Source organism: Ornithodoros turicata, chromosome 4 (genome assembly GCF_037126465.1).
Source record: "Ornithodoros turicata isolate Travis chromosome 4, ASM3712646v1, whole genome shotgun sequence".
Classification (NCBI taxonomy): domain Eukaryota; kingdom Metazoa; phylum Arthropoda; class Arachnida; order Ixodida; family Argasidae; genus Ornithodoros; species Ornithodoros turicata.
The window spans coordinates 45803768-45814460 of NC_088204.1; the positions used below are offsets into that span (position 1 = coordinate 45803768).

At 47.4% G+C, this 10693-nt stretch overlaps 1 protein-coding gene across 2 annotated transcripts in view; it reads left to right on the forward strand.

Moving 5' to 3' along the window:
* Positions 1–10693, forward strand: part of LOC135391489 (DNA polymerase delta subunit 2-like) — a 113008-nt gene that overhangs the window by 61950 nt on the left and 40365 nt on the right. For both annotated transcript variants that reach the window (XM_064621754.1, XM_064621753.1), the window contains exon 6: positions 3843–3923. In XM_064621754.1, the coding sequence (XP_064477824.1) occupies positions 3843–3923 (81 nt within the window). The remainder of the gene's footprint in view (positions 1–3842; positions 3924–10693) is intronic.

Below are 10693 nucleotides of genomic sequence, written 5' to 3' on the forward strand. Positions count from 1 at the left end.
TCTTCGAGCTTTTCGGGAAGATGCTTTCTTTCAAGCGTCTTCCCAAAGATGTCGAAGACCCCGTCTGGGTATGCACTATAAAGACTGTACGTGACCGCATATGGTGTCACTCTTGTTTTGGAAGATGTTTCATCCAAAGAGTCTCGTTGCTGCTTAACTGTCATGGAGATCAGCTCAGACGTGCTGCAGGTTATCTCTGCCCAAAGTAAGATAATCAGTTTCATAATTTCTGAAATAAAAAGTCATGAAAATGGACACTGATATTATAGAGTGGTACTATTCGTCCCGATTTCTATGAAATTGCATTAGGTCAAGCTGAGATCATTAGATGGCTCATGGAGCAAGGTACACTGCGTAGCGACGTGCGCTGCAGACTATGCAATCGTCCTGCGACGCTGTTCAGCCCGGCTACGGGTACGGCAAGATGGAGGTGCAGGAACCACGGCCACAACTGGCGGGAATCTGTCTTCCCTGATTCCATGTTCAGGAAGTATAAGATTCCACTGAGACTCTCCCTGAAGCTGATGCATATCTTCGCTCATGACCGGCACACGCACAAGTATTTAACCCTGGAGTGTTCGAGAACTGCCAGAAAAATAGCGGATCGAACCATCGTTCGCTGGCTCCTTGTGCCGATCTGTCGTGTCCGTGGCCATTCAAAGACAGATTGCAGCAGAAGGTAAAATTGGTGGAAGGGGAAGATCGTAGAGATCGACGAAAGTCTCTTCGGCAAGCGGAAGTACCACAGAGGTCGTGTCAGGAAAGGTCATTGGGTTCTGGGCATGGTAGAAAGGGAAGTCAACCCAAACACCAAGCGCAAAGGAGGCAAGCTGAGGGTTGTAGTTTGTCCTAACAACAAGCGGGACAAAGCCACCCTTATACCACTTATCAGTGATCGACCAAACGACGTTCGAGGAGTAGAACAAGCAGCAACATTTCTTTCCTATTTACACACTTCCGTAACTACTTACAAAAACGAAACACACACACACACACACAGTGCAATTATTTTATTCCGTAGCTACTTACAAAAAGAAAGAAAAAGACACACACACAGTACAATTATTTTAAATGATTTATTTCAGTGCGAGGAGTAGAACAAAAGCAGCAACATTCCTTTCCTTTTTCATGAGCTGAGGCAATGTTCACACATGAGAGCAGAGCGAAATGTCAAACTGGCCAATGACAAACCAGTTGTCAAACCCATGTTCGTTCCATCGTTCATCGGCAAAACCATCGTTCCATGAGTATCTGTTTCTCTGCGTGCAGCCATAGAAGTCATCTTAATCTGTAATTTTGAATTTAAAACACTTCTAGTGTCATTTACTTGTTTCTTTAATGGCTTTTTTCCCCTCATTATTATTCACTGGCTTGCATTGTGGCATTGAGGAGTGCTCAGTCACCCTCCCAGGTGTATATCGCGCGCTGAGTGACCCCTGGTTTGCCAATTCCGAACCATGCGCACCTACCCAGAGCTGACGAGCTGCAAACACGACGAAACACGTGTCCTCTGGTTTCGTCGCATCATTCCATGAGTATATATATATATATATATATATATATATATCGCATATTTTATATCGCATATTTTATATATCGCTTTTAGTCCTGACGAAGACAGTGCCACTGTCGAAACGTCGACTAGCATTCCAAGTATCTTAAATGTAAATAAATTATCCCTTTTTTCTTACTTCCCGTACCTTCGTAGTCTGTGTTTCAATTTTCATTTCAGCTATATATCGCATATATATATATATATATGTCGCGTCGTTCAATGAGTATCTGTTTCTCTACGTGCAGCCATAGAAGCCATTTTAATCTGTAAGTTTGAATTTCAAACACGTCTAGCATCTTTTACTTATTTTTTTAATGGCTTTCCCCCTCTTTATATATATATATATATATATATAGTACCCCCTTAATTATTGATGTAATAAAAGTAGCAACCGTTTTTAACGCTTCTGTGGCCTCCCAAGTCTCTTCATCACTTCTAGTCTATACATATATATATAGGGTGAGGTAAAAGGATTATCAAACGGCCACGAAGTTCTGTATATATATACAGTGGACTCTCGTTAATTCGAACTCGAGGGGGCCGCGGTTAGGGAGCCTCCGGAGAAGCCGCGGCAACCCATGGAGGCTCCCTAGCCGCGGTACTCGTTCGAATAAACCGGAGTTCGAACTAACGGGAGACGCTCTCCTGGAAGGGGGCTTGGGCGCAGGGAGCGCATGCATATGTGTCGCGACGCACTTCGAGTGGTATTTTACGTTCGCGGTACCGGTGTCACTTCAAGACGCATTTATATTGGCGTAATTCAAATCGTTACTGCTGCCGAACTCCGCCGCTACCGTCGTTACGTTCCCGATGCCGAACCGAAGTTACGGCGGAGAAAACTCCCAGAGCGTCACGGCCGCGCGTTACGACTTTGAAGGAAATACAGACTTATATGTTCACAAGAATTCACTTACAGAAATTATGAAGCGACTTAAGGTTGAAAGGAGTCAGTATTTCGCTCTTGCAGCTGTTTCTTTTAGCGGGACTGTTAGCATCGCTTTTGATTCGGACACAAGTTCAAGAGTGGCATCCGCATTTTTCTCGGAAGAAAAATGGCGCACTGTAACATCCAGCGCCGATGCTATATCAGATGCACTTGGTAAAGGCACTGGATCGCGAGACAGGTTCGTGGCTTGAGTCGCCTGAACTTCCGTCGCCAAGTCGGCGCACGCGGCGTCGATGATGTCCGCGTCAGTTAAGAGCCCAGTCTCCACGCCATCGTCTCTGCTGACATGGTGCAAGTTAGGGAAATAAACGATGTCAGTGAACGGGTTGTAGAACGATATCGACAGTCGCGAAGTCGTAAAAACGAGTGACGGCACGCGCACACACCTCCTCCACCCTTGACGGCCGCAAGAGGAAGAGAGAGAAAGAGGAGAGGGACAAAGGGACAATGCAAGAGTTCGCGTAAACTCCTTGCTGCCGTAACGGCCTTGCGCAGCGGTAACGCGTGCGCTTGGAGACTGGGAGGTCCGCGGTTCGAATCCGCGGGCCGGCTGTGCCGTCTGGGGTTTTTCCTGGGTTTCCCTCAGATGCGTAATAGGCGTATGCCGGCACAGTTCCCCTGAAGTCGGCCCATGGACGCAGCTATCCTCCCCCCGAGCGGATCTTCCGCTCGGTCTTCCACTTCACCCTTTCCTCTCCACCACCTTTCCCTTCCCGAGAAACATGCCGCCTAATCAGGCAGGCAGACCTCTCGGGTTCCTCCCAACGACACTCCTCCTCCTCCTCCTGCGTACGGAAGGGACCAGCTCCGGTGGCGCAGCGGTAACGCGTGCGCTTGGAGACTGGGAGGTCCACGGTTCGAATCCGCGGGCCGGCTGTGCCGTCTGGGGTTTTTTCTGGGTTTCCCTCAGATGTGTAATAGGCGTATGCTGGCACAGTTCCCCTGAAGTCGGCCCATGGACGCAGCTGCAGCTATCCTCCCCCCACTTCACCCTTCACTTCCACTTCACCCTTTCCTCTCCACCACCCTTCCCTTCCCGAGGAACATGCCGCCTAATCGGGTTCCTCCCAACGACACTCCTCCTCCTCCGCGTACGGAATCAGGGAGATATGGGACGCTGTGACCCGTTCCTGTCTGACGCGCGAGCGCTGTTGGTTCGTCTGTTTGAATTACCGGGAGTGTCTCCCCATTGAAAGACATGTGCTTTGGACGGGACTCGGACGAGAGTTCGAATTATCCGGAGGTTCGAATTAAGCGATTTCGAATTAACGAGATGCTACTGTATATATATATATATATATGTGTGTGTGTGTATTTTGATTTTTATTTTGTTTTTTTCAGGCAAAGTTTTCAGCCCGCAAGGAATCAACTGCTGATGCTTCGGCTGCTCGGCTCCTTGATGACCTCCTAACTCAGCTTGCTGTGAGTAGAAAATTCTATGTGACATGCAGTGGGAGAGGGACAGTCAATTTTCGAAGTTTTGGCTGAAACCAAAACTAAAAAAAAAACTTTCTTACATACATGTTGTTACATCTTTATTCCCACTAGTGGCAACTTGGCACTTGCTACAGAACTGTGCCTGTACTCATGCCTGTACTCAGTGAGCACTTGGTTTACAAGGCACCTAGTGACAACTTTTACGTCTGGTGCACTTACACCCTCTCGTTGGAAGTAATATAAGGTACATACCATCCCTCCCCCCTGGGTAACACAGTCATTGAGATGTTCCGGATGATGTCACTGTCGTTAGGGGCGAGAACATTGTTCTATAATTGGGATGCCTGCCCCTTCCGACTGTTCTGTACACTGAGAAGACGTGGGCACCGAAGTTGTAGTTGTGCCATCACTGACTGTAGTCTGATCACTTACAGCTGATGGAGCCTGTCCTAATAAAGGTTCGCGAACTAGTGGCACAGACTGGGTGGGTGAAGGTGGCTGAATCACTGGGTCGGGCACACACAAGTCGAAGATCGGCTCCTCTGAGTGTTTTGTCCACTCTATATGCCGAATTTGGTCCATGTGATGTCTCCATATATGGCGATCAACAGTGCATACCCTGAACGATTCTGGTCCAGCAATACCACTGATGATTCCAGGCACGCATTTGAGTCTAGCCAGATATGAGGGTGGTTCCATAAGTTTCCGGCCCGACCAACTTTTAATAGTCATAGAGACGAAACAAGTGTATCACTTTTCGACATAGTCACCCTTAACTTCGATGCACTTTTGACACCTTTCAACCAGCATTCTTATACCCTTGAAAAAATATAGTAAAAAAAAAATAGTTCGAAGTTTTGTTCGCAAAATGCTGGAAAACTGCCTTTTGCACCTCACTATCATTTTGAAATCTCCGTCCTCTGAGATCCCTCTTCAAGTTTGAGAACAGGAAGTAGTCACTCGGTGCCAAGTCTGGACTGTAGGGTGGGTGGTGGATTTCTTCGAAGCCACACTCCTTCAGTGCAGCCTTGGCAACAGAAGCCGTGTGGACAGGGGCATTGTCCTGGAGCAACCGGACACCTCGACTCAACCTGTCGCGCCTCTTTTCCTTGATGGCGTCTCGCAGTCGGTGCAGGAGTGAAGCATAATAAGTCGCATTCACTGTGGTGTTCCTCTCTTTGAAGTCGATGAGGAGGATCCCGTGACAATCCCAAAATATTGTTGCCATGATCTTCTTTGTGGATTGTGTGACCTTGGCTTTTCTTGGGGGTGCTTCTCCTGGTTTGCGCCATTCCATCGACTCCTTTTTCGAAAGGGGATCATAGTAGAGCACCATAGTCTCATCCCCTGTGACAATTGACTTCAATATTTCTTCTTCGTTCTCTTGACAGAGCTCCAAAAACCCTTTGGCTCAGACGACGCTGCTTTTGAACTGACGAGAGAAGTCATGGCACACATCTCGCACTGACCTTTTTCATGTGAAGGCCCTCGCCGATGATGCGAAAAACGGTTGTTTTGGAAAGCCCCAGCCTCTCTGAGATTTCCTTCACGCCTGTCGCTCAGCACTTCCTCCTCAACAAGAGGCAAGTTTTCTTGTGTCACCACTTCCACTGGACGACCATCGCGTGGATCATCTTCAATGGACTCTCGCCCCAGTCGAAACTGCTTAGCCCAGTCTTTTACCGTTGTGTACGACGGAGAGGCTTCCATGTACACGTTGTCCGGTCGCGCTTTAATTTCTTTAGGCAAAAGTCCCTCTTTTGTCAAGAATTTTATCACAGTGCGGTACTCGATTTTTCCATTTTAACTGAAGAGTGCACCCTGGCTGTTTGAAATGCCGCTCTCCAACCGACAAAAGTATGGAGATGGTTGAGGGTGGTGCTCCGGCCCTCCAACAGATGGCGCCACGCGTCCTTAATCGCATTTTCAAATTCGCGCGCATTTTCTACCTAGGGCCGGGAACTTATGGAACCACCCTTGTAGTTCCTGATATACACAGGTTCACCCAAGTGGAAACTTCAAAGTCGCTGACTACCACGCTGCATGAGCTTTTGCTGTTTGTCCTTCATCTCCCTGAACATGTCAAGATGAAGCTTCTTAAGCGTTGTATGGAGTGTTTATCCCATTAACGTTCCAACCGGGCTTTTCCCAGTTGTAGAGTGTGGAAGGGTGTGCTCACTTAACGGGAATTGTGACAACCTTGTGGTCATGTCTCCACCACCCATGTGTTTAAGGACTTGTTTGGTTTCTTGTACCATTCTTTTTACTTGGCCATTTGACAAGTGGTGGTACAGTGCCACCCTGATATGTTGAATTCCTTTGCATGAACTTTTCGAACTATCTCGACACGAATGCTGTCCCATTGTCCGAGACAACAGTATGTGGAACACCATGCATAGCAAATAATGCTCTCAAGGCCAGATCCCATAACACGCCACAAGCGACGCGTGGCAAATTTGATGGTGGTGCAACCACTTGAGAGACAAGGAAACTCTGTTGCGGCTACAAAATCTAGCATCTACGAGGAGTGTTCAAGTCAAACCGGAACTTTCTGTCTCTTGAGTGTACAAATGGCTCAGGCTACTTCTTTTTCGTCATTTTCACACGCGACAGGCCTCCGCGTTCATCACGAGGTGGTCCAAAGTTTGTGCAAAACAGAAGACACGTGCTGGACAAGATGGCCGACAACGAGGTGAGCGCGCACATCGAACAGCGAATTGTCATGAAGTTTCTCGTGAATGAAGGCGTAAAGGCATCTGAAATTCACAGAAGACTTCAGGCTCAGTATGGCCACGATACACTTAGCCGCAGCAAAGTGTTTGAGTGGTGCAAACGGTTCCAAGACGGCCGTACATCAGTGCAGGACGATCCCGGCCGGGGAAGCTCAGAGCCCAGTGTCAGAGTTCCTGAGAACATTCAACTTGTGGAGCGCCTGATCCTCAAGGACCGACGGATAACATGTCTCGAACTGGCTCGAAAGATGGACCTTTCTGTAGGAACGTTGAACACTATCATTCATGAACACCTCCAGTTTCGGAAAGTTAGTGCCCGTTGGGTCCCGAGGCAGCTCTTCGTGTTTGACCGGCAGAGAAGACTGGAAATCTCCCAAGAGCTAAGGTACCGTTTCGACACTGAAGGACAGCCGTTCCTTGATCGGACTATCAAGTGCGATGAAACGTGAGTGCACCATTTCACTCCTGAGTCTAAACGCACATCAAAACAGTGGAAGCATCCGGGCTCGCCAGCTCCCAAGAAGTTCCGAAGCACCCCGTCTGCGGGTAAGGTGGTGGTCACGGTTTTCTGGGACAAGGCTGGTGTTGGTCATGTTGATTTTCTGCCCTGTGCCACTACCATCAATAGTGCGTATTACTACCAGGTTCTCAGGGATGTGCATAAGGCGCTGAAGCAAAAGCGGCCGGGCCTCATCACCAAAGGAGTCCTCCTCCTACAGGACAATGCACGCCCGCATACTGAGCATCTCACGACATGCACCTTACAGAGACTTGGGTGGGAGTTGCTGCCACATACCCCTTACAGTCCAGACCTCGCCCACAGCGATTTCTTCAAGCCACTGAAGGGGTTCCTTGGGGGCCGCCACTCGGCTGCGACAACGAGGTCAAGAATGCTGTCCGATCATGGCTGCTACACGCCGGTAAGGATTTCTGCGCTGCTGGCATCCAAGCCCTCGTGAAACGCTGGGACAAGTGCATTAGTGCAGCTGGAGATTACGTTGAAAAATAAAACTAATTTCCTGCCTGTAAGGTCATTTTACTTTGGTGAAAAATGAAAAGTCCCGGTTTGACTTGAACACCCCTTGTACTACCCATAGATATTTGTCGCTTCTCTCCAGAGACCGTTGCCTGGCATGTGCTCATATGCGCTAGATTTGGCAGGAGGCAACTGAAGTGAATGATAAAGGATAGAGATGTGGGGGCAACAACGTAGCGTGGGTAGAAAGTCAACTTTATTGCAATGAAATTTTGAGCTTATAGATGGAAAGTAGCCGTTTCAATCGATGGCTATCACGTGTGACCAAAACCTATTGCACATTGTGTGGAGACAGATGGAACTGCAGCTCCACCACAGACACTATTTCATAACAAACTTACAATAGTGTAAATTTCTCTCTACGTTTGTTTTCCTACAGCGTTTCAATAGAAATTTCATTATATTTAAGACAGGTATCCGCATAGTCAATTGAAAAGTATGAATTTTTCTCTTGCATATGTAGTTTTGTCGCTAACTGCTGTCGCCTCGCAAATGGACAGGGTAACTACCTCCGCGAAAGCGACAGAATCTGTAGTGTGTTTCTTGTTGAGTGTTATGGGATCTGCCCCTCAGTCTTTGGCACACTGTCGCTGAGGTCAACGATGTTATTTATAGCACCTCCAACCACTTGGAGTGAGCATCCACAGCAAGAAGAAAGCACTTTCCTTGGAGGGGGCGTGCAAAGTCCAAGGTTCATATGGACTTTGCAGGCCCCTTCCAAGGGTTCTTAGTAAACTCCCAAGAGTGCACCCTTGCTTTTCCTGATTCCGGCCTCGTTTCTTGACAGAATCTGCAGGTTCGATCCTTCATTTCAATTTTAGTGTAAATGCCTCTGTACTCCTTGCTGACGTCTTCATGTGGACAATTCCATGATGCACACTATGCGGCAGCTGTAAGATGTAGTTTCTTGCCTGGTTTCGAATAACTGCTCTATACCCCCACAGAAGCAACCTCTACACTCTGACAACTCATGTTGACATTAAGTAAATGGTTGAAACTCTTCACTCAATTTACCTTGTGGCCAGCCATTCACAGTCCAATGTTTGACTGTGGCTAAAACTGGGTCACTCCATGTACACTAGATGATCTTCTTTGCATCCCATGTAATCTCAGGTGCTCCCTCCAACATTCCCATCTTAAACAAAGCCTTGTCAGCCTTATTATTCTTGTCTGCCATGGGCAGTCGACTGAATGCATCAGCATCAGTGACCATCGTGATATTCGAGGTGATAGGCATAGGCTTTGCATGGTGTAGGATTCCTAGTAGGGGTTTATGATCAGTCACAATCTGGAAGTGTCGTCCGTGGACATACTTGTGAAATTTTTTAACACCAAATACAATCGCCTGTGCTTCACGATCTCTCTGAGCATAGTTTCACTCGGCATCTGTCATAGTCAACACTTCACAACCATCAGGCTTGATATGGCTTAACACTACACCTAGGTCATAGGGTGATGTGTCACACACCATGACAAGTGTTTTGTGTACACTGTAATGAGTAAGGACAGTTGAGGACTGTAACAATTGTTTGGCTTGCTGAGAAGCAGTAACTTCTCGTTCAGTCCAATTCCACTTGCTCTGGGCATCCAGCAATCTGTATAGTGACTCCAGTATGTGAGCAGCTCCCAATAAAAACATGTTGTAGAAGTTGAGGGCTCCGAGGAATGCCTGCAGTTCCTTTTTGCACATCTGTTCAGGTGCATCATGAATCGCTCCAACCTGATTATCAGTAGGCTGGATCCCTGATCTTACTGATTTTATGTCCCAAATAAGTCAACTTCGCGTATCTTGAAGAGGCACTTGTACTTATTCAAACAAACACTATTTTCCCGGATTCGCTGCAACACAGCTTCAAGACAGGTTTTGTGTTCTTGCTCATCCTTACCACCGACTAAGATATCATCTAAATAAACCTGAGCTCTGTCCAGGCCTTGCAACAATTCTTCCATATAATGCTGGAAAATCACCACAGCCACTGAAACTCCAAAAGGTAGTCGTTTGACGTGGTACAGTCCACAATGTGTCATGCGTGATGGTTAACAGGTCAGCAGGTACACTTGACTCATATTGAGCTTCGAAAACATTGAGCAGCCAGACAGCTTAGCAAACAGTTCTTCTGGAGTGGGCAGGGGATAGGTCTCCCATAGAACAACAGGATTGATAGAACATTTGTAATCCACACAAAGTCTTACTGCGCCATTCTTTTTTTACTACCAACACAATAGGTGTCGTCCATGCTGACTCTTATCCGCAAGAATACTTTCAGGCTTGACTGGTTCCAAAACGCCCTGCCTGACGAGTTTTTCCAGAGCTTCACCCACCTTGGCCAGTAACACAATAGGTACTGGTCTTGCCCTGTAGAACTTTGGCTGGGCAGTCAGTTCTGCCTCTACTCAGACTGGTGCTTCTCAGGTCTTCCTCAATCCTGGCTGGAAGACGGGTGTATTTACGTAGCACAGCTATCATGGACATTTGTTCCTTCACTGGACGTTCATTGTTTATGTTAGCTCCAAGCTGATTGACCTTAAAGTCGATACCCAGAGCATTGAACCAAACCCTGCCAAGGAGGCTCCAGGCTCTGGTTGTACGTACGGAGACGGAGTTTGCAAGACTGAATCTTACTCTTTGACAGATGAAGTCGTCGAATGGTTCTTTCATTAAAGGTCAGCTACGCCGATTTCCCGATGTGTTGAAACGGTTATGATATTCAGAACGAGCACACCCAACTGCCCCCGAAACGCACCTTCGTTTCTCAATTTTGTCTTCTTATTACGAAAATTAATTCATCAAAGAAACCAAAACAAGCCATGGGCGCAGCCATTTTTGTGACGTAGATGGGATAAACCTGCTCCATCTACGTAGATAGAGAATCGTGCTTCTGATTGGATGAAAGCTGAGGCTTTCTCTGACTTCCCTGGCGTCTTCTCCCGTTTGCGAGGAAATCCAGTTATGGCCGCCGGCTACGATGAGCGTTTCGTCCGAGGTA